Source organism: Saprolegnia parasitica (assembly GCF_000151545.1).
Source record: "Saprolegnia parasitica CBS 223.65 unplaced genomic scaffold supercont2.29, whole genome shotgun sequence".
Classification (NCBI taxonomy): Eukaryota; Oomycota; class Saprolegniomycetes; order Saprolegniales; family Saprolegniaceae; genus Saprolegnia; species Saprolegnia parasitica.
In genome coordinates, this window is record NW_012156423.1 from 298,382 (window position 1) to 324,948 (window position 26,567).

Below are 26,567 nucleotides of genomic sequence, written 5' to 3' on the forward strand. Positions count from 1 at the left end.
AGGGCCTCTTTTCCGTGGACTTCGGCCTCACCGCCGCGTCGCACATCGCAGTGCTGCACGTACGCCGTGCCGAGGCCGTGGATCTCGATCGAGTAGATACCGTCGAGCGACGCGTCGACGACAACCCCACGCCCGAACGGCGTCCGCACGGACGCGCCGTTGGGAAACACGACGCGGTGCTCCGTGTCGTCGCAGACAGTGAGCGTACTCTCGAGGCAGTCGAAGAAGGTGTCTTCGGCCGACTGCTGCAGCCGCGCGAGCTCGAGCTCGTCGAGGCAATCGTAGAACTCTTCGAGCACTTCGAGACTCGCATCGTCGTCGACATCGTCGGTCAAAAGGCGTTCGAGGTACAGCGGTGGCATCTGGTGGACCGTGTGGGCTTGCCGCTGGCGCTTCATACCGTCGCTGTACTGGGACCACGCATTCATGACAAGAGCGACACCGGCGCCCAGTGCGACGGCGCCACCGACCAAGGACGCGGCCGTGCGCCCCGAGAGCTTGGACGACAGCGGCCGGTCAGTCGGAAGCACGTCGTCTCGACCCACGTACGTGATCGTCGTATCGTCCCGCAGCACGCGCATCTTGTGCCCGAGGAAGACGTTGTCGTGGTTGCCCGTCTCGAAGCGGTGCGGAGTGAGCTTGGCACGCGCAACGCCCAGCGCATTGCTTGCCGACCGAGCCATCGGCCGCACCACCCACTGCCACTTGTCGGCTTCGCGTTGAAAGAGAAGCAGCGCGTCGTCCAGCGAGAGCGAAAATAGCTTGGTGGTGTCCGCGCGCTTGGCGTGCGCGAGGCTGGCATCGTACTCGGCGCGGGCTCTCGGGTCGGAAAGCACTTCGTATGCCTCGGCTAGTAGCTTGAACATGTCTTCGGCAAAGGCCAGCTCGGTCGAGTCGCACGACCTCGACCACCGATCGGAGTGCCAGCGCAGTGCGAGCGATCGGTAGGCCGCCACGATCGCGGTCGACGAGGCGTCTCGAGGTACCTGCAGTCGCTCGTAGTGGTCCATGTCTGGATGGCGGTCGTCGACGCGCTTGAGGACTTGGGAGAGGTACGCCGGCATGACGTGCTGCCAGAGCGCATGTGCCGAGAGCACCTCGAGCGTCGCTTGGAGCTTGCCGAGGACCGCGTCCGCGTCGTTTTCAATGACAAGCTCAAACGACTCTTTGGCCAGAAAGGCGTAGCTGCCAAAGGGGACGTACTGCACGTCGCGCCACGCGGGCCCGAGCACGTGGTCTTGGAATTGCCGAAAGACCTTATGGAGCACCGACCACGTCATGTTGACATACGCTGTCGTCGCCAAGATGCACCACGTCATCTTGATGTAGACGCTCGGCGCGAGGTTGACGCCGCTGCCTTCCATGTCGAGGCGCTCGACGGTCGGGAAGAGCCCGAGGAGCGACGCCGTCGCTTTCGAGATCGCAATGAACTTGGTCGTTGTCTTGGCGGCAACCGACGCGGCCTGCGCGACGTTGTAGATCGATGGGATGCAGTCGTACTCGTTGACGAGCGTGATCAATTGCAGCGGCAGGTTCAGCGAGGTGAAGAGCTCGCGGCAGTTGGCGCTCGCGGCGCACGGTGCCCCAAAGCCGACCGCATAAAAGCGGCGCGCCATGTCGGCGGCGATCGACGGCTGTGGCAAGAGCATCTCGAGGTCGAGCTGCAGCGCGTCGCTGAGCTCGTGGAGCGACATGAGCGTTCTCGGGTTCTTCTCGCGGTGGTCGGCGTCAATGGTCTCGATCGCAAACTGCAGTTCGTCCGAGCAGCAGTAACGAAATAATGTCTCGAGGAGGCAGAGCTGCGCAATGCTACCGGCCGTCGAGTGGCCTGTAAAGACGAGGGGCTTGGTCGCCTCGGTGAGCTCTTCCAGCACCGAGCGAATGTACACGGCGCGCTTATGGAACGAGGCGTGGACCCGGCCAGCATACTGGAAGATGGTCTGCCGCTCGGTGACCTCAATGAGCTGCTGCGCGGTGCCTGGCGCCTTGACGCAGCACACGACGCAGTCGGGCGTTTCGACGAGGACAAACTCATCGCTCGCGTAGAGCGGTGGCAGGCTGAAGTAGACCGAGTAGGGCAGCGCGGCCGGGTCTTCATGGAGGAAGCGGTCGGCGTCGCCACTGGCCACGGCCGCGCAGACGACGGCGGCGTGGGCGATGAGCACGTCCGGCACGCCGGCCCCATCCCATCGCGTCGCCATCCCAGCAAAATTGTTGACCCTCGTGTTTATTACGCCAACGGGATGGTGCGCACTAAGTGCGACTGCAAATGATATGCAAAGTACCGTGCAGACAGGACGCTAATCCGACGCAACTCAACGGCCGCTCGCGTGTCTAGGAGCGGGCAGCGGAAGAAACCAGGCACGAGCGAGGCCCCAGCCAGTACCTATTGCTTGGTCCAAGCATGGTGAAAGATCTTGGTTGCTTCTTTACCGCTCTCTTCTGTCAAGGCTACTGCGAGAACGCGCTCTGAGAACAATGGAGTGGGAGCCCACAGAGAGACGCCGCCAGTGTGGCGCACGATAGTATCGAGACGTAATTCCTCTGGCATCATCAATGCTCTGCAGAATTGTCACGCAGCTTGGAGCCTCGTCCATGCAGGCAACTATGCTGCTTTGGGATTGTTTGCATCGTCGGTGGTACGCTCGTAGAGCCGAGTGCAAGGCTACCCAGGGTGCTACCCTTCTCACGCATAGGCTGTAGCCGCATAAAGCCTTGCCTCGTCCTTCGTCTGTGGGCTTCAGATGGCGTGGGTCACTTGATGGCCATGGATGTGGCGTGCGATTAGCCTTGCCGGACATAATTCGGCGACGGGTTCCGCACTTCACCGGGCGCATCGTCGATTCGGCGGGAACGCGCTGCGAGCTGCAAGTCGCCATGTCCCGCCCGGCTCGATACATCGATCTATTGCGTGAGCAGCTGCAAGCATTCATTGCGCGCTGCGTTTGGAGCTCCTACTGCATCGATTACTCTGCGCTGCAGCATCGACTCGCAGGAACAGCGCGCCGGCGTCACGCAGGGCATCTGCCCAATCAAGTCCACGGAGACAGGACCGTCCGTCGACGCGTCCTTGGGACTTGAGCATTACGATCAATCGCAGTTTCGGTCGTGGCAAAGGCGTTTGGCGACAAGGGCACGATAGCTTTAGTGTCTTGGGGACGAACGAACCCACCATTGGTGCGTGCGACAGCTCGAATAAACGCACCGCAGGGTGCCACGTCATGCCACGCGACCACGGCCACTGAGCACATAGGTGCTCAAGGACGCATCATCATCATCTTCCGAGCTTTGCAGCCGACCCGAAATGCAGCCACTGGAGCTTTGTGGCTCGAGCCGCGTAAGCAGCTGGGGCAAGCGATCAAGTACCAGGTGCGTCGCATCGACAAGTGAGAGATCCGATGGCAGGCGATAGCATCTCGAAGCACCAAACCGCACTTGATCGAGCATCGTACTTGATCGAGATCGCTCGCCCATCGCACATCCGATCTTTCTGCGACCCTTGGCGATGGAGAGCATCAAGGCCATGCTCGTGGCCGGGAACAGCAAGGGCGAAGACCCCACAGGTAGATGGTCGCTGCCATGAGAGGTGAAGCATGGCGTGTAGACCTGCGGGAGCCCCATGTTGTCGAGAAGGTACTATCGGACGAGGTCGATGGCGCATGGGCCGACGGGAAGGCGCCGATCGAGATGATTACGACGGTACGCCATGGCAGGGATGTGCCGGTTGACGAGGATGTGCATTAGTTTCTTGGGCACCTCGAAGACGAAGAGACGGAAGAGGCGCTTGCACTCGCGCAGCAGAGTACGTACTCGCCACGTGCGCTGGCGAGGCGACATGGTTGCCTCTAGTCTTGGCGCATGAGCCCGAGAACCAGTTGATCAAGAACCTCCAAACTGCGCTGCAACTCAAGCTCGTCGTCGGTCGTGCAGGAGCTCTCCGATTCGTCGTCACACTTGTTGCGTAGACAGCCACGCGGAGGCCCACGACTCGAGCGAAAGCAGCGACGACGAGGACGAGGATGGAGACGACGAGGATGAGGACGAGGACACGGACGACGATGGCGAGGACAACGAAGCGATGCTCGCCGAGGCCAAGGACGTCGAGCTCTAAATCCACGTCTTGGTGATTGGATCCTTGTGTTTCACGGATTGCATGCTGGGTACTCGCGATGATGACGGGCATCTCAGCCAAGGAAATAAGAATGGTTCTTATTTCCTTGATCTTAGCAAAGGTCGACCTGACGGCGGTGCATCGGGCAGGTAGACAAGCCAGCTGAGAACGCGACAACAATGGCTTGCTGGCATCTTCCCAATGCGGTGAGAATCGAGCCAACTCTACGCTTTGTTGAGCATTCGTGCCTGCTGAGAATATGCATCCGGCACGAAGGTTTGCTTGGAGCAACCGCGTCGTGCTTGTGTGATTTCACGACCGACCCCTGTCCTGACATCACCAGCCGTCTTGACGTCGTCGTCAAGGGAAAGTGACATCGCCTGCGTAAACGCCTTGTTGCCAGGAGCTCCACCCGCCAGCATCCTCGTAGGTATATCCTTACCAGCGATTCTAGATTCCCAAGTATTCGCAGCGTGAGACGTGATGCGCTCTTCTTGGCCACGCATCGAGCGTCCGACCGCGTCGTCGCACCACGGCAGCTTGAGCACGCGCTTAAGTTGCTGCTCGCTCGGTCGCACGGTTGGACTGGAGGTCCTATCCAGCGTTATGGCCTTGTCGCTGCCGTGTGGCACTCGCAGCGCGCGTCGAGCTCAACGTACGTTGGCACAACCTGAGCAGGCGCAAGGGGAGAGTAATGCGTGCTTGGTGCGGCCATGCGCCTCGCAGGACGTGCCACGTCACGTGCGATAAAGTTGCGTGCGTCTAGAAACCAACCTCTGAGAATGGATACCTCTATTTATTGATATTCTCAGAGTTGACTGCGAGGAATTCACACACGTGTCGATAGTATTTTCGAATTCGCCAGGACGATGACCGACTACTCCAAGTGGGACAAGCTCGAAGACTCGGACGACGAGTCGGCTGCGACGACCGTGGTGGCGGCGCCTGCTGCGCCGGCGGCGCCGACTGGCATGCAGAAGGCCGAGGCCATCCGGCTGCAGGCCCATGCGCTCATGGAGAGCGGCAAGTTTGCCGAAGGCGCGACCGCGTACAAGGACCTCATTGCACACGCGCCGACGGACGCGCCCGCCATCTTTGTCGAGTCGTGCCGCATGAACCTCGCGATTGCGCTCATCAAGCAAGACCTGCACCACGAGGTCATCCCGCTCTGCTCGGAGATCCTCAAGGTCAACCCGACCTTGCACAAGGCTCAGCACTTTCGTGGCCACGCGTTCATGCAGATGGGCTTTATCCAAGACGCTGAAAACGACTTGAAGGCGGCCCAGGAAGGCATGCCGGAGGATGAAGGCGTCGCTGGCGACTTGGCGCAGCTGGCCATCGCGCAGGCCGCCGAGGGCAAGATGAAGGAGCTCATGGGCAAGGCGAACGAAGCCTTCCAGGCCGAGAACCTTGACGACACGGTGACGTTCTTTAAACAAGCGCTCGAGGAAGCGATGAAGGTCCGTCGGCGCGACGCGTGCGGCGCCATCAACGGCAGCATCGGCATGGCGCTCTTCAAGCAGGACAAGCACCGCGAAGCGATTCCTCACTTTGTGCAGGCGCTTCAGGACATGCCCCACCCGGAACGGCGGATGGAGTTCCTCGAAGCGCTCTCGGCGTGCCACACGGTGCTCGGGGAAGCCGAAATGTGCGTGAAGGCGCTCGAAGGCGCGATCATGATTGGCGTCCAGGCCGGCGCGCCGCCGCAGCGCATGGTCAAGCTGCTCTTGCACGCGGCGCGGTCGTGTGGCATGCTCAAGCAGACGGAAGAGGGCCTCAAGTACGTCAAGAAGGCCAAGGAAATTGCGACGATGGCGCAGCAGTGGGACATTGTGTTTCAGTGCAACGAGTGGATCGCGCGGCTCCACACGGAGAACCAGCAGCCGGACCTCGCGCTCGCCAGCATCACCGAGGTACACGTCGACTCGTTCCTTGCCTACCGTCGTCTCATGCAGCATCTGTGTAGGCGTTCCAGGAGGCGTGCGCCCGCGTCGACCTCAAGTCGGCGATCGCGCTCATGTACATCCAGATGCACGTGCTCAAGATCACAGACCCGATGAAGCACATCAACCTCGTCCAGTCGACGCACGCGTTCTTCGTGTCCCAGAAGGAGTTCAAGGGCGTTCTGAGCTGCCTCGAAGTGCTCGTGGTCCATGGCGTCAACGCGTTCAAGAGCGGCGGCAAAGACCCGAAGCAAGCCGCGGCGCTCGACGAGCTCTGGGACGAAGTGCGCGCGTTGCCGTACGAGCCGATGGAGAACGAAGAGAAGTTCCTCGTCCTCAAATTGCTCCAGCTCCAGGCGGACTTTTACATTGAGTTTGACACGAAATCCAACTGCAAGAAGGTGCTCAACGAGATGCTACAACTCGCGCATGCGATGAAGCCGATCCCGCCCCAGCACATCATCGCCGAGGTGTTCAAGAAGCTCACGGCGCTCTCGGAAGAGGTGACCGAGCAGCGTGCCAACTTGCTCAAGGTCGAAGCGTCCTTGCGCCAGTTCAAGGCCGACGTCGAAACGCGCATCCAGAACGACCAGAAGGACGAGATTCTGGCCAAGATCTCGGGCGACATTGCCGACACGCTCTGCAACAAGGCGTACTGCGAGGCCGAACTCGGCGAAATTGACGAGGCCGAGAAGACGCTCGCCGAGTGCTCGGCCTTGTGCGCGGCCAGCGGCATCCAGAACGGCCGCATCGAATGCCTCACGGAGATTGCCACGGGCATCCTCGCCCTCAAGCGAGGTACTGCTCCCTTTCGGGCCACTCGAAAGACTCATGGGAACACTAGGCAACAAGGACGCAGCCGAGGCGCATTTCGCCAACGGTCTCGCAGCCGCCGAGGCTTCCAAGGACGACAACGTCATTGCGCAGGTGCGCGAACTCGTCGATGACGCGCGGCAAAAGGGCGGGCTGTCCGTGACACCGTCGACGGCGACGACCCATGTGCCGCCGACGCCGACGGTTGAGTCGCCCAAGCCAGCCGAGGTGGCCAAGGCCCGCGCGCTTCCGGCCAAGAAGACGTACCCGGGCGCCAAGGTCAAGAAGACGCAGAGCTCGTCGCTCGTCGAGTACATTCCGCTCATCGTCTTCATGCTCTTCCTCGCCATCTTCTTCCAGCTCGTGAGCCAGTAGTGAGTAGTGAGTAGTTTCTTTACGAGTCGATATGCCTGTGTGAGTCGTTTGTTGCGTGACCAAAGATCGAACGAGTCGCGACGGGAGAGCACGCCACGTCATCGGCACCTCAGGATGCCACGTATGACGCCCACAACTCCGCCTGCACCATCGACGTCTCCTGCACGACGGAGGACCAGTGGCATGTCGCTGGCCCTTGTCTACGTCTGCACGCAGGCAGCAACCTTACAGCAGCGTCCATTGGGTTGGATGGAGACCGCCATCGATCGTCTCGAGACACTCTGAAGAACAAGGGAGCACCACGCACGTCTATTGAGCCGACGTATCTCGCACTCTAGGCTTGCGCGCGCATGGCCTTTTCCAGAACGTGCACGACGGCATCCGCGTTGGACGGGGCGTAGCGGGTGGCGTCCGAGAGCGGCGTGCCGCCCCAGCGGTCGACTGCGTGCACGTTGCCGCCTTGGAAGACGAGTTCTTCGAGGACCGCGACGTGGCCCATGGACGCCGCAATGTGCATGGCCGTGCGTCCGTCGTAGTCTGCCGCGTTGACCTACATAGCGTTCTTCAATGAGCCACGAGCAGCCAAGGAAGAGCACGCACGTCGGCGCCGAGCAGTTTGAGGCGGCGCATCTCTTCGACATTGCCTTCGTACGCGGCGTAGAGGGCTTGGTAGAGCAGCTTGCGGCGCATTTTGGTGTCGTAGGCGACCCCGGAACTCGCAGCGCTCGCGCGGAAGACGGGCGACGGCAGCTTGGTGTGCGTTACGAACGCGTCAAAGTTGTGGAACGGAAAGCGCTGCACGAGCTCCTCGCTGAACTGGATGCCGCGCACCGAGTTGCCAATCTCGTCGAGGCGCGGCGACCAGAGCGCGACGCCCATGACGTTGGGGATGACGAGGAGGAGGACGCCCGAGACGCCCGACTTGGCCGGAATGCCGACGCGGTAGCTCCACGTGCCGCTCGCGTCGTACATGCCGCACGAGAACATGAGGCTGAGGCAGTTGCGGACGGTCTCGGCCTTGAAGATGCGGTGGTTCGTGAGCGGGCAGACGCCACCGGTCGCGAGCGACGCCGCCAGCACGGAAAAGGCCGCGCAGTTGGCCGTGAGCGAGCACTGCTCAAAGTAAAACTCGAGCGTCTCCATGAGGTCCGTGTCGTCCGGAAGGCACTCGGCCTCGCGCATCATGTAGCCGAGGCAGCAGTTGCGGTCCGCGGACGACCGCTCCGAGAGGCACACCGAGTTGTCAAAGCCGACGTTGGCGTCACCGCAGAGCGCGCTCCAGACCGACATGACGTACTCGAACCGCTGGTGCAGCGGCAAGTCGCGCCGAATGAGCGACGACGACATAATCGCGCCCGAGTTGATCATCGGGTTGTGCGGAATGCGAAAGCCGTGACGCTCGAGCAAGCTCAAGTCGTTGAAGCGCAGGCCGCTCGGCTCGCAGCCCATGTGAAAATGCACTTTTTCGGGGCCCAATTCTTCGACCGCCAAGCAGTACGAGATCGTCTTGCTGCACGACTGGACGCAAAAGCTGTCGGTGGCGTCACCGAGGCTAAAGCGCTGGCCGTCGACGGTGCAGAGAGCCATGCCAAACTTCTCGGGGTCCACGTTGGCCAGCTGCGGGATGTACGTCGCAATGTGGCCGTCGCGGTTGAGCTTGGCGCGCTCAAAGATATCAATCATCTACCACATCCAAGTCATGTCCTTCCCTTTATCCGGTGACGAGTGTGTACTACCTCGTCGCAGAAGGCGCCAAAGTTGGGAATGATGAGAGCGTGCGCCATGGCCTTTTCGAGGAGGATCGCACCGCTTTCGGTGAGGTACCGGTACTGCTCGTACGACAGGGTCGCGTCGAGGCCGAGGAGCTTGACGTTGTCGACGAGCTTGCGCAGGCGCGGGTCGTTCTCGAGCAAGCCGCTTTCGCGCAGCGTGCGGAGGAGCGTGCGCACGTTGACCTTGGCGAGATGGCTATCGTCGTCACTCGCTTCCGTCGCGCCGAGGATCGCCGCCTTGTTGGCCTCGCGCGACTCGGCGCGCAGGAGAAACTGCGTCGCCGAATGCGACGACATCTCGTACCCCTCGAGCTCGTCATCGCTGTCGTGGGCCGGCGTCGACGGGAACGCGCTTGGCGGGTGCTGCGCCATCGGCGCCTTGAGCGCCTTGCGCAGAAAGTCGACGATCGGTGCGTGGCCACCGCGGCGCGCCTCGGACAAGGGCGTGCGCTGGCTGCGATCCTTCACGTCAATCGGCATCTCGTACCCCTCGAGCTCGTCGTCGCTGTCGTGGCCCGGCGTCGACGGGAACGACGCGTTTGGCGGGTGCTGCGCCATCGGCGCCTTGAGCGCCTTGCGCAGAAAGTCGACGATCGGTGCGTGGCCACCGCGGCGCGCCTCGGACAAGGGCGTGCGCTGGCTGCGATCCTTCACGTCAATCGGCACGTTGGCACGCTCGACAAGGAAGTGGACGACGTCGAGGCGGCCCTCGGCGGCCGCCACGTGCAGCGGCGTGCGCGCGTCATAGTCGCGCAACGAGGCAAACGCGAAGCCTTCGCTGAGGAGCGACTTGAGGTGGTCGAGGTCGCCGTTCGCGGCGGCGTAAAAGCACGTCATGTCGCGGAGCAGCATCGGGCGTGTCGCGGACGCGTGGCGCGCGACCGGGGCCGGCGAAGGCTTGCTGGACGTCGCGCCCGCTTTCGTGAGCAGCTGTGCCACGTGCAGGTGGCCAAACGTGATGGCATCCGACATGGGCGTGCCGCCCCAGCGGTCGACGGGCCCGAGGTTTGCGCCGTGCTTGACGAGGTAGTTGACGACGCTGATCTTGCCTTCGGAGGCCGCCAAATGCAGCGCCGTGCGGGCGTCGTAGTCGGTGCCGTTGAGGTTGGCGCCACGCGACCGCAGCCGGCGGATCTCGCACACGTCGCCTTCGGCAGCCGCAATCAAAAGCTTGGTCGTAATCTCTTCTTGGACCAATCTAAGAAATAAGCAGCAATCAGATAGAAGAACGCAGGATGGCGTACCGCGAGTCGCGGCGCGGGTCCTTGCGCGCGAGGTTGATCATCGGGAGCGAGTCGAAATTGTGAAAGGTAAACTTGGTGGCGATCGCTTTGAAGAACGAGACGCCGTTGATCGAGTTGTGGGATGCGTCGAGTGGCGGCGAGTAGGACGAGAAGCCCATGACGCCGGGCACGACAACAATCATCGCACCGCCGAGCGAGCTCAGCGCGGGCATGCCCACGTGGAAGGCCCACTCGCCACTGTACGTGCCGAGCCCGCACGAGTACATGACCTAGCCATATGTCCATGGGTCTCGGCGACGCGGAAAAAACGAATGGCGTACCGAGAGACAATGGTGGACGGTCTCGGGCTGCATGACGCGGTCGCCCGAGATGGGGTGGATGCCGCCGTTGGCGAGCGTCGCCGCGAATACCGAGAGCTCGTCGACCGTGCACCGCGCCGCGCAGGACCGGAAGAAGAGCGCCATGACGTCGTCAATGTTGGTTGCGGACGGAAAGCACTTGGCCGCATCGAGCATGTACGCGATCGACTTGTTGATGCTCGCGTACGTCGCCTCCTCCATGGACGAGGCCGAGGGCTTTGCCGAGGACGAGGGCGTCGTACGATCCTCGCGGCTAAAGAGGGTGTTGACGCGGTTCAAGAAGCCGTTGAACTTGGCATCGACCGAGCCGTTGTCGTCGAGCAAGAGGGCGCACGAGACAAGAGCGCCCGTGTTCATGAGCGGGTTGTGCGGCCGCTTCTTGTCCTTCTTCGTTTGCTACAGGTCGTCTACTGCGTCAGAGATGCAATCGTGGAAGGAGCCATATGTACCAGGGCCATGGCGTGGGCGCCGAGGCCGCTCGGCTCGTGCGAGATGTACTCGTCAATGTCGGCGTGGGTCTCCATCGCCATGCTGTACAAGATGGGCTTACAGCACTCCTCCAAGCCAAACTACGTACGATACTCATTGAGCTTCACGCCGACGTAGAGAGGACGCTACCTCAATGTTGCCGGGCTGGGGCGACGTGCCCATGACGTGGCGCTGGCCGTCGACGGTGCACATGGAGACGGCAAACGTCACCTTTGACGTACGCGCCGTGAGCCCGCTCTTGGCGCACGTCTTGTCGAAGAGCGCCTCGACGTCCGAGCGAAACGAGTTGAACTTGGGGATGCAGAGCTGCCCGCCAAAGCACTTTTCGATCGTCTCGGCGCAGTCCTTGGTCGTCGACTGGAACGTGTCAAAGTCCATGACCAAGTCGGGATGGGCCTCGAGATGCTTGCACAGCGGTGCGATGCGCGGGTCGTCGTGGCGCAGACCGCACTGGTCAAACTCGGCAAAGATGTCGGCCGCCGAGATCGTGCCATTGTGGTCCTTGTCGAGGTACTCGAAGACGCGCTGGCCAAGTGGCGCGGCCTCGAGGTCCAGCGTCTCGAGGCGCAGGCCGCGCTCGATGCGGCGCGTGGGCGACATGGAGAGCTTTCGCGGCGATGCTTCCTGGGCCATGCTGGCAAGTGACAAACGGCGATTGATGGACTGCCGCTCCTACTGCGCTGCGATATGAAGGATCGCGCCGCCTCCCAATTGGTCGGCCATGGGTACCTTCAACCTCCAGTTTTTGATAACCTAGGTTGCAACGTTTTAGTGTCATCACGGGGTTTATATAGTGTGAATAGATAGCAGGTTCCCAGCCCGTGGTGAGCTGGAGTTAGTCACGACGCCCGCGGAGCTGGACGGTCGCCATTGCGGCAAAAGGACGACATTATTTACACGTCTAAAAGACGACTGTACTTGCTGCTGCTTCATTTACCGCGACCTGGGACGGATGCTGAAGCTTGAGGCATTGCGCAATCACTTCAATGACGCTGGTGTCGTGCAGCGTTGGCGGTTGTGTGCGGTAGTGTACTCATCGCATCGAGTCCGTCCTCGACGCACATGTGCCTCCGTTGGCCTACTCTAGTTGATTCGAACGAATGATCATTTGAGCGCAATCGGTCGACCTGGACCCTCGTCACATGTGGGCGAGTCGTCTTATCCATGATATCCGGCGACTTCGACAGCGCTGACCGTCGGCCAACATGGAGACTGCAAGCAGGGAGCTCTCCATGGTGATGCTTCTTTGCATAGCGAATGCATTCGCACCGAGCTCTGGCCCGTTTTGATTTCGATGGCCACGTCGAATTGGTTACCGCTCTTTTATCGAAATAGTGTGCTTCATGTAGTGTAACATATAGTGTGCGAATCGAGGAATCGAAGTATTTATTTATGGAGGTTCCCAGCCTGAGGTTTCTGTTGGTCGTAAATTCCATCGAAGCATTCTGCACCGGAGGACCATGGCGCGCCGCGACGACTTCTACCTCCGCTACTAGTACGCCTCATGCGCCACGTACGTGTATGGCCGCTAACGAGCATCATGTAGTGTCGGCCACAAGGGCAAGTTTGGCCACGAGTACATGGAGTTTGAGCTCCAGTCGAACGGCCGCCTGCGCTACGCCAACAACTCGAACTACAAGAACGACTCGATCATTGAAAAGGAAGGTGCGTCAACCCATCGCGCGCTCTCATGCAGGGTCTCATGTGCGTGGACCAGTGGTTGTATCGCAGTCGGTCCTCGACGAATTCAAGCGCATCATCGAGAGCAGCGAGATTGCCAAGTACGTTGGCATGTGTCCAAGGCGGGGCTGACCGAACGATGTTGTTGTGTGTAGCGAAGACGACCGCAAGTGGCCTATTAGCGACCGCGTCGGCAAGCAAGAACTCGAGCTGATTCTCGACGACAAGCACATCTCGTTCAGCGTATGACTTGGATATCGTCGCGCTCATGCCATCCACCCTGTCCCTCTAGTGCGCAAAGATCGGGTCGCTCCTCGATGTGCAAGACAGCGACGATCCGGAAGGCCTTCGTGTCTTCTACTACCTCGTGCAGGACTTGAAGTGCATGGTGTTCTCGCTCATCACGCTCCACTTCAAGGTACATCACAATGTAGGTTGCTGTGCTAACACATCATCTCTGCGACTAGATCAAACCGATCCCGTAAGCGACGAGCCTAGCTGGTGAGCTCCCCAATCAAAAAGTATTGAAAAGCAATCGTCGTTGCTATGTGTTGGCAGCGCCCAAGAGGATCGGTGCTCGTGTTGGCAATGGAGCTAGCCCAACGGGCTCCAGGTGCACGTTGAAGATCGCAGGGGAGTGGCATCCCACGCGTAAGGTCTCTTGCGCACCACAACGTTCTGCCCGTGTTATACGTCGTCGAATCATGGCTGGATCTCTCGACACGTCGCTACATTGCGCACGCTGCCTTCGCCTCACGTTACAGGTCACTCGTCGCATCCACGATCGTCTGCTCGGAGGCTGCATGCTGCATCGGGCAATAAGATCGCACTCATATCGCCATAGACGCCCGAGAGCCACCTCGTGCCATGGACGCATCGGCCATGATGCCATGGGGTCATGGAGGCGCGCCGGAGGCGACTTCAAGAATCTGGTTCTTCTCGCCTGACGTCGTCGGCGCCGCCAGAACCTGTCCTCGGCGAGATCTTGCTCGACGAGCTATTCCGGATACCGTGGAATCCGAGGTGGGCGCTTTGGATTGGCTGCTGGGTGGCGAATTTCCTGCAATCCTCTGTTTTTGTATAACCTGTTACAATGCATGTGATTGTTCCTGCTTCATGAGTATCTTGTGCAACTTCAAGGACCTCTTGTATATGATATATGGTCTTTTCACATAGCCTGTAGCAATGTATGCGCCCGCACGCCTCATTGCCGGCCCAAGCTGGCGAGAAACCTCTCAGAACGAATGCCTTGGATTTTTCGGCCGAGCGTTTGTTTCTACAGCGTTTTCGTATACAGGGGTTGGTAACGGTGAAATAATATTTCGACGAAAAAAATCCGCCAACGGGAGACCGCATATCTCAACACGTCGGCAGCGCGGAAGAGTCGGCGACCATGGCCTCCAACAAGACGTGCCACTTTAAGCTCGTGCTCCTCGGCGACACGGCCGTCGGCAAGTCCTGCCTCGTCGTGCGCTTCGTCCGCGACGAGTTCTTCGAGTTCCAGGAGCCGACGATCGGCGCCGCCTTCCTCACGCAGACCGTCTCGCTGGACGATGGCATGACGGTCAAGTTTGAGATTTGGGATACCGCCGGCCAAGGTAGACAGTCTATGTGTTGGCGCGCATTCATATGGCCTACTCTAGAGCGCTACCGCAGCCTCGCGCCCATGTACTACCGCGGCGCCGCCGCGGCCATCGTCGTCTACGACGTCACGAACAAGGTGCGCAGCTGCGCGATGGCACGGTCGTGGCTCATTGGCTACTACTCTGATATAGGACTCGTTTACAGGCGCCAAGTCGTGGGTGAAGGAGCTCCAGCGGCGGGGCGACCCCAATGTAATCATTGCGCTTGCCGGCAACAAGGCGGATCTCGAGGCGCGCCGCAAGGTCGACTTGGAGGTGCGATGATCCATCATGATCGCCAGCAGCCAACGTAATGCGTGATGATGCTAGGAGGCGCGTCAGTACGCGGAAGAGAATGAGATTTTGCACATGGAGACGTCGGCCAAGACGGCTGTGAACGTCAAAGATCTCTTTGTGGCGATCGCGCAGAAGCTACCGAAGACCCGCAGCAACCGGAGCGAGATGCATTCCCGATCACGCCCGTGACTCCACCGAAGAAGAATGGCTGCTGCTAATGCAATCGCCTGTTTTGCCTGCGTGTTCGTTCGGCTCCACTCGTAGAGGCAGCGTCTTTATGACTGAAAATGAACATATTTTATTTCGGTGCTTGCATCGCGCTTCTTGAGGTCAACATCGTCCACACGCCCAAGCAGCAGTACAGAGGGTACGTAGATAGGAAGCAAGCTTACGAGCTCTTGCAATGCGCAACGTGGTTCTTGGCGTCGTCGTCGATACCAACCGTCCCGTTGATGCCAAAGAGGCGGACGCCGTGGAGCTCGGGGAGCTTGGCGAGAACGAGGATGATCCAGATCGGGCAGTTGATGAAAAGCTGCGTCGTGTCGTAGTTGGACGAGACGCTCGCGAGCAAGAGGAGCGCCGTGGGCACCAAGATGAGAAACTTCTTGACCCACGTCCACGGGCGGCCGTCGTCAATCTGCTCGTAAAAAGTCATTTCGCGGTACTCGCCCGAGCCCATCGAGCCCTCTTCCGGCGAGCCCTTGATCCAGTGCATGATCATGAACGAGATGAAGCCATGCACAATGCTGACGCCGGTCCAGGACCACGTCGCGGGGAGCACCATGGTCACGATGGTGTAGATGAAGAGGAGGAGGATGCCATAGAAGGCCGCGAAGCCCGGCGAGTCCATCCAGTTGACGTTCTTGTTGAGGTTCGGCTCCATCATCGTCGCGCTGCGGCTGCTCGACATGGCGGCTGCGAGGTGTTTCTTCGAGTGAAATCCCCGACCATGTTTTTGGCCTTGTTCTGGTAGCCGAAAACGAGCCAATCCGAGACCAGCGTCGCTTGGAAAAGCGCCGGCCACGCCTTGCGATTGGCCAAAAAGGTGTACGGGTTCAAGTTGAAATAGCTCCCCTACAGTGCGGTTTCTTTTTATTAAATCATTTCTGATTTGTATCCGATCGGCCGACACATGCAATAATAATATAAAACCAACACTCGTGTCGCGTGTTTTATGATGATGATGCAAGGGACCATCTTGGAGCGTGATCGTCGAGTTCCTTTTGTTCCTACAGCCACGCGTACACGCGCCGAGCTTTCCCCTTCACTTTCTGGTTGATGGTGAAGGCTCGGCGCGTCTACGTATAAGAGTTGGTCAACTGGTGAGCGAAGGGTATAATTCGAGGGGTACCATTGTGTACCCGTTGCATGACGCCACTGGATTTACCCACGCGATTGATGCCCGTGTTATAGTTTCGACACTCTGCAAAAAAGCCGACGATTTGCACGTTAGCTTGTCATGGAGGACCGATGAAAGCTCGGGTAGTTCCGAGAAGCGAAACCATTTAAAATGGTATATCGCGTAGCCGCACCGTCACGCACGACCAGATCTGACGTTGTCCACGGCGAGGGTCGAAGTATCTTTGACGCAACGCCCCGTCGCGCGATCAGGTCACGGAGACTGCGCCATTGTCTCTGGCACATCGACCATAGACAGCGTTCGACCTGCTAGTGTGTCAGAACCAACATCACATATCCCGGCAACGTGGTGGTTCTATCTCACCACCACCACGTACCCAGCGTCAATAACCAGCGACGGGAGCATGTTTGCTACATTATTGACCAAGACATCAATGACGCTGCCTAGTGCTTGGATCTGTCCGCACTCCAAATCACGATTATTAAGGTTCCGGTGGAGGGGGCTGGTAGGAATGCATTGTGGACTGCTTTTGTGTTTACATAATACCAGTACGTGTTAGATGTGCATAGTGTTCACGAGTGGCCAAAGCGGCGGATACCTGTCGTGAACGGAGCCGCCAAGCATTTGGCGTGCCATTAAAGCAGTCGTACGGCTTGTATTAGTATGACCTCAACAAACGGTGGAGCGATCTACCGGTAATATATGTTGAGCGACGCCAAAGGTATCAATAGCACTATATTTCAGCGAATGCAAGTACCGTCGTGCCTACATCGTGGTGCCAATCCAATAAGATCTGACGGCAATCCATTTCAAAAATGCAAAATGCGCGCGCTCCGCAATTCTTATCCGGATGATTTGAATTGCGATACAAATATCGTGTTCCCGTCAACCGGCAGAGAATTGTCCGGATAACACATTCGAAGCGGCCGGCGATCCGCGACCAAGGACAGGCGAAGCATGATGTACGACGACCGAGTGGGCTCCATGATGGCTCATCCATCGACCTAGGCCTCGGAGGCGCCAGAAGTCGGCCTTCTTTCCCGACACCGAAGATGAGGACACGAGCTGCGCAGAAGCAGCCCCGCGCGTGCCCCCGATGAACACATCCTTCCGCATGTAGCTTACCTCGCATCATGCTTCTACGCTCATGCATGATGGATGTAGGGCTCCACAAGGGCGAGCTGTGCTATCTCGCCATGCGCCCAAAAGCCCAAAGGGCCGCCGTCCGTCAACGTCGCTCTCGCCAACGCCAGCGTCGTTCAACAGCGGCGCGTATCTGGGCACCATCGAGTTCCCGTCGACACGCTCCGTCCTGTGGTACAAACTTCGCTGCTGCTTCGAGGTAGAGTGCTGAGCTGCGGTAATAGGGACCGTCGGTCGCTGGGGGCCGCCCAAGTGATCCACCCTGAGGAAGCCATGGTGCCCAAGATCACGCTCACCGCTTCCGTCCTCGGACAGATTCACGAAGCGGTGCTTCGGCGCTCGTCGGGACCCCAACTCCTTGGACATGTGCTCTACAGCCAAGCTATGTCGTCCCAGAACTGGGCGGTTCATGGGACTGCATTCAGCGTCAACACGGACCCTCGCAACCTCTCGCGGCCGCCGTCGTCCTACCCGGTCTTTGTCGTGCTCAAGGACGTGCGCGAATTGGGCTCGGTATGACTTTTTCTACATGCGAATCGTCTCATCGCTCGCTGTAGCTGTCGTCCTATGACGCCATGGTCCATGGCACAACGTACACGCTTCAGCATGGCGGGCCACTCGACGTCGCCCTCTCGGTACTTTTTTACATACGCTGGCATAGGTCAATTCACGTGCTCTAGATGCGCTTGGTGGTCTCACTCTTTATGCCCACGCAGCTCAACTTGACGATGGAGCTTATGGCGCCGACGGCCGAGGTCCATCTGTTGCCAATCCGCAACCTTCCGCTGCTCCTCACGCCGCTCGCCAAGGCGCTCATGAAGCTCCAGTCAACGCACGAGAGTGGCCTCGTCACGCTCGATAAGACGCGCAAGATGGTGCCGCTGCTGCCGACGGATCCCCTCGCCACGTCGCGGCCGCTCGTAGGTCTCTGGCTCCAGGCGTCGTCGGCCACGTCCATGTACTATCAGAGCCTATTATACCACACCATGTCGGTAGCTGGGCGCGAACAGCTCTGGGTTGCGCCGCGGACGTGCTTGGTTGTCAAGTACCCCACCGAGGCCAAGCAGTGGCTACCCGAGTTCTTCGAGATGACGCTCGGCACAGAGGAGACGAGTCCCGCGACCATAGCTCTCTTTACGACCACACGACGGGTGACGGTGGGTCGATCGGCAAACGTTGACGTCGTCGAGCTCTATCTGCAGCAGTCGCACCAACCGGTGCCAACGGCCCCCGTCCCGGCTGCGTCCCCTGTCGTGCACGAGCCCGAGCCAGCCCCACATGCAGATGATAGCATGTCCTACGACGAGCTGCCGACGCCAATGCCGCGCCTTCCGCCAACCAATCCCGTCGCCAAACCCGACTTTCGACCGCTGTCACCACGACCCGCGCCGCCGGCCCAGGCGGTCGAACGTGCGTCCTCGGATCATCTGCTTCGGGAGCACCAGGAACAGATGCAAGCGATGCAGCGGCAGATCCAAATGCTCCAGGACCAGCTACAAGCCGTACAACGCTTGTACAAGAACGCGGCGACACCCAAAGAGACCCAGTCGGTGGGCACCAACACGAGCTTCATTGTCGCCAGTCCTCCTTCTCTTGCTGTCAGTGGGATCGACTCTCTGCCTCTTGACATTGCGCCATCGTCACCCAACGAGACCACCGGTAGCGAGCCTACCAAGCTCGACCGAGATCCATCGACAGTTGGAGGTGATGACGACGGGGACGCAGCTCCTCTTGAAGACGCACCCACGGACGAAGACACGGCACTCGCCGTCCATATTGATGACAACGCGCCGATCGTGCTGGAAGACGGAGACACGCCGGATGTCGTGGAAGTGCGTCAGAGCGCACCAACTCAACACGATGCTCCTCGGGTGGACGATGCGAACGATGAATACGTGCCTCTGTCCGACGACGACGAGCCAAGCAGCGGTATCCAGTACGTCGTGGAGCCCGAAGAGATTGACGATTATTTATCCGAGCCGTCGTCCGTGACGTACCCGCTCCTGCGCACGCAGTTTGACTCGGCGACGCTCGGGCCACCGGCGATGCCAATGTCGACGCTGCTAGAGACCATGGACATTCCGCGCATTCGGTACCGTCTCAGCTGCGACGACGACTCGGAAGAGGACGAGGTCGAAGTGCGCGCGATCGAAGCCAAGTACCTCAAGCGCATGGTCAAGTCGTCCTAGTCCTCCATGTCATCACCATAGCAAATCTAATACCATGTCATGTACAAGTCGTCTGCGATCCCGTGTACGATCGTCAGGGTGGATCTTGAAGGGGCGCATACGAGACCGTTCATTGCATCACCTGCGCTGGCAGCTACCAAGAGGTCTCCTGTCGTCGTACCATGCACGTGCTCGATCTACTTGGTATCGACCGGCGATTGCATCACACACGTCGCACGCAGCGGAACGGGCATCGCCAGTGCCCTTTTCACACCTGAAATGGCCGATATCGAGTCTGAGAGGTTATTGACGGGCTCAGAACAGAAGGAAGTCGTCGTCGTCAACGAGCATGGATCTCGGCAGCTGGGCGCATGAGGCCTTCGCGCCGGTCGTGCTGCTCAACACGACGGCCGAGGCCGAGCGCATCGTCGCCAAGAACGGCGGCCTCTCGGTCGAGCAGCTCCTCAACGCCTACGGCGTCTTCGCCAACGCCAATACGCCGGTGCGGTCGGTCGCCGGCCCCGTCATGCTGCCCGAGGTGCGCATGCGCTTTTTTCACGCCGCCAACTTTGGCCCAACGCCGCCGGCCGACGCATCCGCCAAGCTCAACCAGGTCATCGCGGACTCGGCCGTGCGCGTGCAGACGAGCAGCCCTGACAAATGGCCGTGGAAGCTGCCGCCGGTGGCGAGCGACGCCGACGTCCCCGCCTTTCTGCGCGCAATTGGCGGCGACTCGATCGAGCCGCTGCCGTGGTACAAGGCCTTCAAGCACGAGTTGCTCGAGAGCTTTCAGTGCGAAGAGACGAGCATGATCTACCACCCGCACGCCAACGTCCTCGTCGTCTCGTCGACCGAGGGCGACCCGCGCCACGCGTTCCAGCAGCTCGCGTCGCCACAGTCGATGCCGTCCGTCTTCCAAGAAGGCCTCTACGACATGAACATCCCCAAGTACTACATCGTGCTGCACGACGTGTGCGAAACGCAGCAGACGTCGATTGACGCCGACGCCATCTACCGCAACCTCGGGCTCCCGGCCAACTCGGGGGGTGTCATGCACATCAACTCGCTTCCGACGCCCAACCTCGAGTCGGCGCCGTCCTGGGTCGGCCACCCATACGTGCGCAACTTGCCGCCGGTACCGTTGCGTCGTCTCTCGTAGCTTATGCTGTATCGTCTTCTGTCGTATAGCTGGACCACGACGCACCCTTTGGGTGCTTCCTCGACGACAGCGACCACCAATCGATCCGCAACTTGCTCTGGGACTTTGCAACGAAGTGCATGCTCCCGCAGATCGAAGCCAAGATGTTTGCGCTCAACGAGAACGTCGCGGCGGTCAAGAAGGGCGTCAAGAACGCGATCCGGTCGTGGTGGCGCAAGCCCAAGGACACGAGTGCGCGCTCGTCGGTGTACGTCTACCGCTACGACAGCATCGAGTCCAACATGCTCTTCCTCGCCGACATGGCCTTTTGCATCCACGACTACGACCTCGCGCTCTCCATGTACCGGCTCGTGCGTGACGACTACAAGACCGACAAGGCGCTTCTGCACTGCGCCCACGCCAACGAGTGCATCGCGCTCTGCCTCTTTCTCCTGCGTGGGTCACTGCCGCAGATCCACAACGCGATCGAGAGCTGCATTGCGATCTACGCGCGGCTCGCGGCCACGTCGCCCCAAGTGTCGACCGTGCGCCACGCGACTCGCACCGCGGTCCTTGCTAGCGACATGTACGCGGCGCTATTTCAGCTGGCGCCGGCGTCCGACCTCATGGACGCAGCGTCGGCCGCGCTCATCCGCGGGTCATCGGCGACCGACCCGAGCCAGCCAAGCTTTGGCATTTGCGCGGCCGTCTTGTTGGAGCGCGCGGCGTTTTGCGATTTGCGGTCGCGGACCGCCAAGTTTCGGAAGTATGGCTTCCGCATGGTCATGGCCGGCCACGTGTACGCGACGATGGGGTACACGCCCCACGCCGCGCGCTGCTACGCGTGTGCGCGCTCCATGTATGCGAATTCGCGCTGGTTCGCCGTCGATGACCACATTACGGGCACGTTGGCCAAGCAGCTCTACTCGCTCTCACACCCGCAGCAAGCGATCGCGCTCTTGCTGACGCGGATCGGGTCGGGTCGGCACACGAAGGCGCAGCAGCAGCAACTGCTCGCCGAGTTTTACGACATGGTCTCCGAGTGTCTTCAGGACGCGGACGCGCTGCCGGACTTTGATTTGCTCGAGACGGCGGAGGGCCATCAGAAGGTGTTGCTCGTCAAGAACCTCGCGATCCCCGCCATCACGGATGCGTCGGTGGTGGTCTTCGCGCCATTGAATGCGTCTGGGCCGGCCGTCCCGATCGACATGGACGACGCGATGTGGAAGCAAACACAGTTTCTGCTTTTACGCGAGGAAAAGATCCAAGCGATGGCGACGCCGCACACGCATTGGCGCGAACTCGCAACCGCGTCATCAACGGCCCTCCAGCTGCCACTGCGCAACAAGAAGCCGATCAAAGCCGGCTTCAAGTCGTACATTGTCCACGAATGGATTTACGTCGAGTTCGAAATGAAGAACCACTTGGCGTGCGACGTCGTGCTGTCGCAATTGCACCTCTTTGGGCACGTGGGCGACGACCCGTTTCCATCGTCCACCCATGTGCAAGTCGAGTACCAAGACGTGACCATGGCGCCTTTCGCCGACACCAAAGTACGTCTGCGACTGCTGCCACAAGCCATTGGCCGCGTCGAGATCCTCGGTGTGCGCTGGGCACTCAACACGGCAGTGCACGGCGAGCACTCGTTCAAGCTCCCAGGCATCTTGCTCCAGGACTCGCTCCAGCACCGCGCCAACCGCGTGCGGGCACCCAACGACGCAACGCGCTGCGACATCAAGCCGCAACTGCCGTGGCTCGGCGTGGCGCTCACGCAAGAAGACGGCAAGGCCGTGCCCGACCCGCTCGTTTGCATGGAAGGCGAGGTTCTCGTCCTCTCGCTGACGCTGTCCAACCATGGTGTCGCGCCGCTCACGGAGCTCACGATCGTCTGCAGCGAATGGGCGTACACCCTCGAGACGCCTTGCCACGCCGTGGGCGCGCTCGGCCACGTCACGACGCTCGATGCGTTTGCCCTGGCGCCGGGTGCGTCGGTGTCGATGCGGCTCGTGTGCCAGAGCCAGCACGTGGGTACGCAAACCGTTCGGTTCCTCTTCCGCTACAATGGCGGTCGCGTGGTGCCGTTGGTGCTGGAGGCCGAGACGCTCTCTTGCCTCCAGCTCTCGCACGCGATTCACCCGAGCTACAACCGGTCCGGCGAGTACGTTCTCGCCCTCACGGTACAATTCAATGAAGAAAAGACGATGGTGCGAATACGATCGATCGTGTATAGGTGGCCAACGCGCGCAAGGACGGCACAAAGGAGGCCACGCCAAGCATGACCCTGGCCACCAGTGGTCGCTCGTGCCGTTCGAGCCGCTGCAAGAACCGAGGTCCACCTTGCGTGCCGGCACGTCGCTGCAGTGGCAGGAGACGTCGACGCTGTACTTTCGGCTCGTGCCAAAGACCGGGTCCGAGGCGCTTTTGCATAGCGTGCCGCTCTCGCCACAAGTGGTGCTCCCTACGTACGCTGTGCTGACGTTTCTGACGCTGCAGCACGCGGCCGAGCGCGTCCTGGACTTTAAGAAGAAGAAGGCGCTCGAGCAGGGCGGCAACAAGGCGCAGCTGCTCCGGTCGATCCAGAGCGTGCGTCGTGACAACAAGCAGACCCACGGCGAGGCCGGCCATGACACAGTGCCGGCCTTTGAGCACGTGCCGCTCACGTCACCCGATGCGCTGCTCCACCCCGAGGTACCTATCTATCTTCTGCCGACACGAGGTTCACGTACAACTAGATGGATCTGCATGTGGTCGTGCAGTGGGCGGGCACGGGGCCCGTCGTGAATGGCCTCCAGCGGAAGCGCTGTCTCGGGCACTCGAGCGTCCTTAACGTCCAAGTGCGCACGCCGTATACGTCATCGTCCAACGCGTGTCCGCTGACGATGACACTGGACTATGCGCCAAATGTGCGGCTTGGTGCGGTGCCCATGACGCTGCACCTGCGCAATGACGCGTCGGCGTCGTCGCCGCCGATTACGTTTACGCTCGAGACGCTCGTGCCCGAAGAAGAGCACCCGAGCGTTCGCGCGTCGTCGGCGGCGACCACGACAAGTGCGCGCGTGTTTTGGGCCGGCGTCACGCGACGGACGTTTAACGCGCTGCCGCCCGGGGCGCTTGTCGATGTGCCGCTCACAGCGGTCTTTGGTGCCCCCGGTATCTACGATCTGAACCGGTTTCGGTTCATTCTCGAGCGCGACGGCCAGCGACCGCTCACCGTCTTCTTCCCCGTCGAGTACCTCGTGCACGTGGCGGCGTAATAGACGTCTCCATACGTGCTTTCTTGTTGTGGGCATCAACGTGCACACTTGTTAAGGCGATGTCGTTCTCTCTTCGTGGTGCCAAGTAGTAGACTGCTAGCGGCTCCATTCGCTCAACGAGAGCACCACAATGTCGAAGCGTTCACGGCTTGATGTTTTTCACAGCAGAATTTGGGTTGGCGCTGAGACCGAGGCTGTTGACGCAGTCACTGCGCATTTGTTGGATGCTGTGAAGACCGACCGCGGACGAGGACCAGCAGCTGGGACACGCAAGGATGACAACATGTCCCTTGTGAAACCAACCAAGACACCACGAAAGATCGCGAGCAAAGTGTCGGTGACGTCGTTCTTCCTCCTTGAATTACAGCCAAGCCCGTGTATCAAAGCAATTCGATATGGCGAGGTATGGAAAATCACGTTTTGAGTCTTCTACCAAGCAAACGAGCGGCGGCCGAGCAGATCCGCGAGCGCTTCGTTGAAGGGCGCGTAGAACGCCTGGAGACGCGCGCGTGTGTCCGGGTGCAACGCGCCGTACGCGCGCGTGTTCTTGGCGCTGCTGTCTTCGATCGTGTAGGGCGGGAGCTCCAAGAAGGCAAACACGTCCTGCATCACCGCCTACGGAACATGTTAGAATGCGATTCGACACATATAGGCAGCGCACGTGCAAGCCCGTCGACGTCTTCATGTCGTCCATGTTGACAATGTGGAGCTGGTCCTTCGGGAACGCTTCAAACCAGCCCTTGAGCTGCAGCGCGTAGAGCCCTAAGATCAACGTTTCCGTTTTTGCCACTTGATACTTTGATAGTGGACGCACCTCGACCAATGAACGAATGGCCGCCATGCGTGAACGAGAGGCGCGTCTGGAGGTAGACGCGATCGAATTCTTCAAACGACATGTCGGGGTGCACGCCGAGCGCCTGGAGCTCGGCGATTTCGGCGTCGACGACTTGCTCAAAGCTCTTGCCACCGAGCGCATGGTGACCACTATGGAAAAGATAAATTGCACTCTTCAAGACGCTTCCGGTACCGGTTCTTGAGCTGCTCGGGGTTCCCGACCGGGTCCGCCGTCATGTTGTAGTGCGAGAAGGCGCGGTCCACAGGGTTGCGCAACGTCGCGAGGATCTTGGCGCCGGGCATGAGCGCTTGAAAGCGCTGGATGACGACCGAGCCGCCGAGGAGGTAGCTCGGCGTCGCTTCGCCCGAGAGCACCGACGGACACGGACCGAGGATGTCCATGCGGAAGAAGCGCTGGTACATGGCCAAATGCGCGGCCTGGCCTTCCGGTGTCTCGATCGGCGGCAGCTTTGGATCGAAGCGCCAGTCCAAGTAGTGGGTTTCCTACCCACATCAACAATATATCAATCTATCAAGACGAGAGCGAACGAGTACCTTGCGGTTGGCCGGCACCACGAGGTCGTGCTGCGTGATGTAGTCGTACAGCGACGTCGTGCCCGCTTTTTGCGCGCCAATGATGCAAAACGACGGCGTCGGGCGCGAGCCGAATTCCGACGACATGTCGACCGTCCGCCGCGTCTGGTGGAGGACCGTGCCAGGCGCGAGCTTGCGCAGCGGCAGCGACGCGAGGGAAAAGTCGGCGTCGACGTAGTCAAAGATCAAGTGCACGCGCGCTTGGTTCCACTTGTTCTCGACCATGTGTTTGCTCGCGTTGTTGAGCTCGTACACGTTGCCTTGAGCAAACTCGATGCGCTGCATCGCGTCTTCGTCCAGACCCACCTAGGCACGAATAGAGATCGTGAGTTTTATCGGACGACCGAACCATCAACGCACTTTAAAGTCGATGTGGTCGCTGGTGATGATCGGCAGGTGCACGCGGTGGCAGTGCGCGACCCACGCGCCCGTGTCGTGGTGCACGGGAATGACCGAGCCCGCCGGCATGCGTGCAAACAAGCACCGAATGACCTACGGCGCGTGAGTCGATAGAATGCGAAGCTCAAGGCCACGCACGCGCTCGGGCGGGATGTTGAGCGACTCGAAGAACGGGAAGAGGAGGTCGCGCCACTGGTCGAGCCACGGAAAGTGGTAGAGGTGCTTGAGGTAGTCGTCGCAAAGATGAGCATGATCTTGCCAATGCCCCAGCCGTCGTGGCCCGACCGACGCATCGGCACGTTGTTGACCTGCTGCTCCGGGTTCCAAATGGCCATGGTTTCTTCCATGCGCTGGAGACGCTCTTGGAACGGACGCACGTCGACGTTGGTCGCGCGCAGTGACACGAGGTCGCCGAGGTGGCTGCGCTTTGCCAGCGCCACGGTGGGCGCGACCTTCTCCGAGAGCGGGATCTCGCCGGTGCGTGCAGCCATCGTTCGTGTCAATCGCAAGTGCGACCGACGCCAATCGGCCCGCCGGGCTGCGACATGTCACTTGCGCGAGCCAATCACATGTCGAGAAAGGCCACTCTTGTTTTTGTGTCGGTTCAAGACACGTGACCGCGTCGGGTGCGCGACTTTAGCACCCCAAGTGTCATTATGTGCATCATTCCAGTCATATAATTGGTGGAGAGAGAAACGCCGTCTGAAGAGCGTTTTGAAATGACTACTTATCGAACAACACGCGCGAACTCGTCATTTGATTACAAGGATTGCGTTGGGTTGATGCTGGCAGTGCGTCAAATAGGCGCCAATGCGCAAGTGAGATGAGCCCGACGACGCAGAGAGGGCTGGTCGTTTGAGAACAGGAAAATAGACGCTTCATCGAGTGCGTCCAAACCATACTACATCCGGAGTGCTTCCTGCGTACATGTAAAAAGTGTATTAGAGCGGGGACTTGTTTCGATTGTCTTGG

At 60.0% G+C, this 26,567-nt stretch overlaps 10 protein-coding genes across 10 annotated transcripts in view; 6 read left to right on the forward strand and 4 right to left on the reverse strand.

The window, feature by feature from the left end:
• The window catches only part of SPRG_20331 (hypothetical protein), a gene marked incomplete at both ends in the record, with an annotated part of 3,192 nt that extends 991 nt beyond the window's left edge, over nt 1-2,201 (reverse strand). Inside the window, one exon of the mRNA XM_012346554.1 lies at nt 64-2,201. Coding sequence (XP_012201944.1) covers nt 64-2,201 — 2,138 coding nt within the window. The remainder of the gene's footprint in view (nt 1-63) is intronic.
• A 1,304-nt stretch (nt 2,202-3,505) lies between these two features.
• SPRG_07062 (hypothetical protein) lies at nt 3,506-4,111 on the forward strand (the record flags this gene model as incomplete). Its single annotated transcript, XM_012346520.1, has 5 exons — nt 3,506-3,563; nt 3,605-3,699; nt 3,745-3,802; nt 3,850-3,921; nt 3,966-4,111. The coding sequence occupies 5 exons, from the start codon at nt 3,506-3,508 to the stop codon at nt 4,109-4,111; spliced, it is 429 nt and encodes a 142-aa protein (XP_012201910.1).
• An 860-nt stretch (nt 4,112-4,971) lies between these two features.
• SPRG_07063 (hypothetical protein) lies at nt 4,972-7,300 on the forward strand. Its single transcript, XM_012346521.1, has 3 exons — nt 4,972-6,024; nt 6,078-6,852; nt 6,899-7,300. The coding sequence occupies exons 1-3, from the start codon at nt 4,981-4,983 to the stop codon at nt 7,240-7,242; spliced, it is 2,163 nt and encodes a 720-aa protein (XP_012201911.1). The 5' UTR covers nt 4,972-4,980; the 3' UTR covers nt 7,243-7,300.
• Nucleotides 7,301-7,529: 229 nt separating this feature from the next.
• SPRG_07064 (hypothetical protein) lies at nt 7,530-11,810 on the reverse strand. The gene is made up of 8 exons (XM_012346522.1): nt 11,236-11,810; nt 11,067-11,186; nt 10,579-11,013; nt 10,259-10,527; nt 9,588-10,212; nt 8,979-9,401; nt 7,843-8,925; nt 7,530-7,792 (listed from the first exon to the last, which is right to left on the reverse strand). The coding sequence occupies exons 1-8, from the start codon at nt 11,737-11,739 to the stop codon at nt 7,577-7,579; spliced, it is 3,675 nt and encodes a 1,224-aa protein (XP_012201912.1). The 5' UTR covers nt 11,740-11,810; the 3' UTR covers nt 7,530-7,576.
• Nucleotides 11,811-12,520: 710 nt separating this feature from the next.
• SPRG_07065 (mago nashi 2) lies at nt 12,521-13,321 on the forward strand. The gene is made up of 6 exons (XM_012346523.1): nt 12,521-12,601; nt 12,653-12,771; nt 12,824-12,887; nt 12,942-13,029; nt 13,079-13,204; nt 13,254-13,321. Exons 1-6 carry the CDS (start codon nt 12,567-12,569, stop codon nt 13,269-13,271), a joined length of 450 nt encoding a protein of 149 aa, XP_012201913.1. The 5' UTR covers nt 12,521-12,566; the 3' UTR covers nt 13,272-13,321.
• Nucleotides 13,322-14,121: 800 nt separating this feature from the next.
• SPRG_07066 (Ras-like protein Rab-5C) lies at nt 14,122-15,020 on the forward strand. The gene is made up of 4 exons (XM_012346524.1): nt 14,122-14,384; nt 14,430-14,506; nt 14,562-14,684; nt 14,739-15,020. The coding sequence occupies exons 1-4, from the start codon at nt 14,180-14,182 to the stop codon at nt 14,892-14,894; spliced, it is 561 nt and encodes a 186-aa protein (XP_012201914.1). The 5' UTR covers nt 14,122-14,179; the 3' UTR covers nt 14,895-15,020.
• On the reverse strand, nt 14,964-15,643 carry SPRG_07067 (hypothetical protein). Its single transcript, XM_012346525.1, has one exon. The coding sequence runs from the start codon at nt 15,613-15,615 to the stop codon at nt 15,094-15,096; it is 522 nt and encodes a 173-aa protein (XP_012201915.1). The 5' UTR covers nt 15,616-15,643; the 3' UTR covers nt 14,964-15,093.
• Nucleotides 15,644-16,975: 1,332 nt separating this feature from the next.
• On the forward strand, nt 16,976-19,450 carry SPRG_07068 (hypothetical protein). Its single transcript, XM_012346526.1, has 6 exons — nt 16,976-17,027; nt 17,074-17,181; nt 17,230-17,382; nt 17,433-17,721; nt 17,766-17,843; nt 17,889-19,450. Exons 1-6 carry the CDS (start codon nt 17,023-17,025, stop codon nt 19,395-19,397), a joined length of 2,142 nt encoding a protein of 713 aa, XP_012201916.1. The 5' UTR covers nt 16,976-17,022; the 3' UTR covers nt 19,398-19,450.
• Nucleotides 19,451-19,683: 233 nt separating this feature from the next.
• Nucleotides 19,684-23,788, forward strand: SPRG_07069 (hypothetical protein). The gene is made up of 4 exons (XM_012346527.1): nt 19,684-20,511; nt 20,565-22,736; nt 22,789-23,202; nt 23,247-23,788. Exons 1-4 carry the CDS (start codon nt 19,726-19,728, stop codon nt 23,766-23,768), a joined length of 3,894 nt encoding a protein of 1,297 aa, XP_012201917.1. The 5' UTR covers nt 19,684-19,725; the 3' UTR covers nt 23,769-23,788.
• A 409-nt stretch (nt 23,789-24,197) lies between these two features.
• SPRG_20332 (hypothetical protein) lies at nt 24,198-26,086 on the reverse strand (the record flags this gene model as incomplete). Its single annotated transcript, XM_012346555.1, has 8 exons — nt 24,198-24,383; nt 24,430-24,530; nt 24,583-24,752; nt 24,796-25,106; nt 25,158-25,502; nt 25,557-25,688; nt 25,734-25,849; nt 25,885-26,086. The coding sequence occupies 8 exons, from the start codon at nt 26,084-26,086 to the stop codon at nt 24,198-24,200; spliced, it is 1,563 nt and encodes a 520-aa protein (XP_012201945.1).
• Between the last annotated feature and the right edge of the window lie 481 nt (nt 26,087-26,567).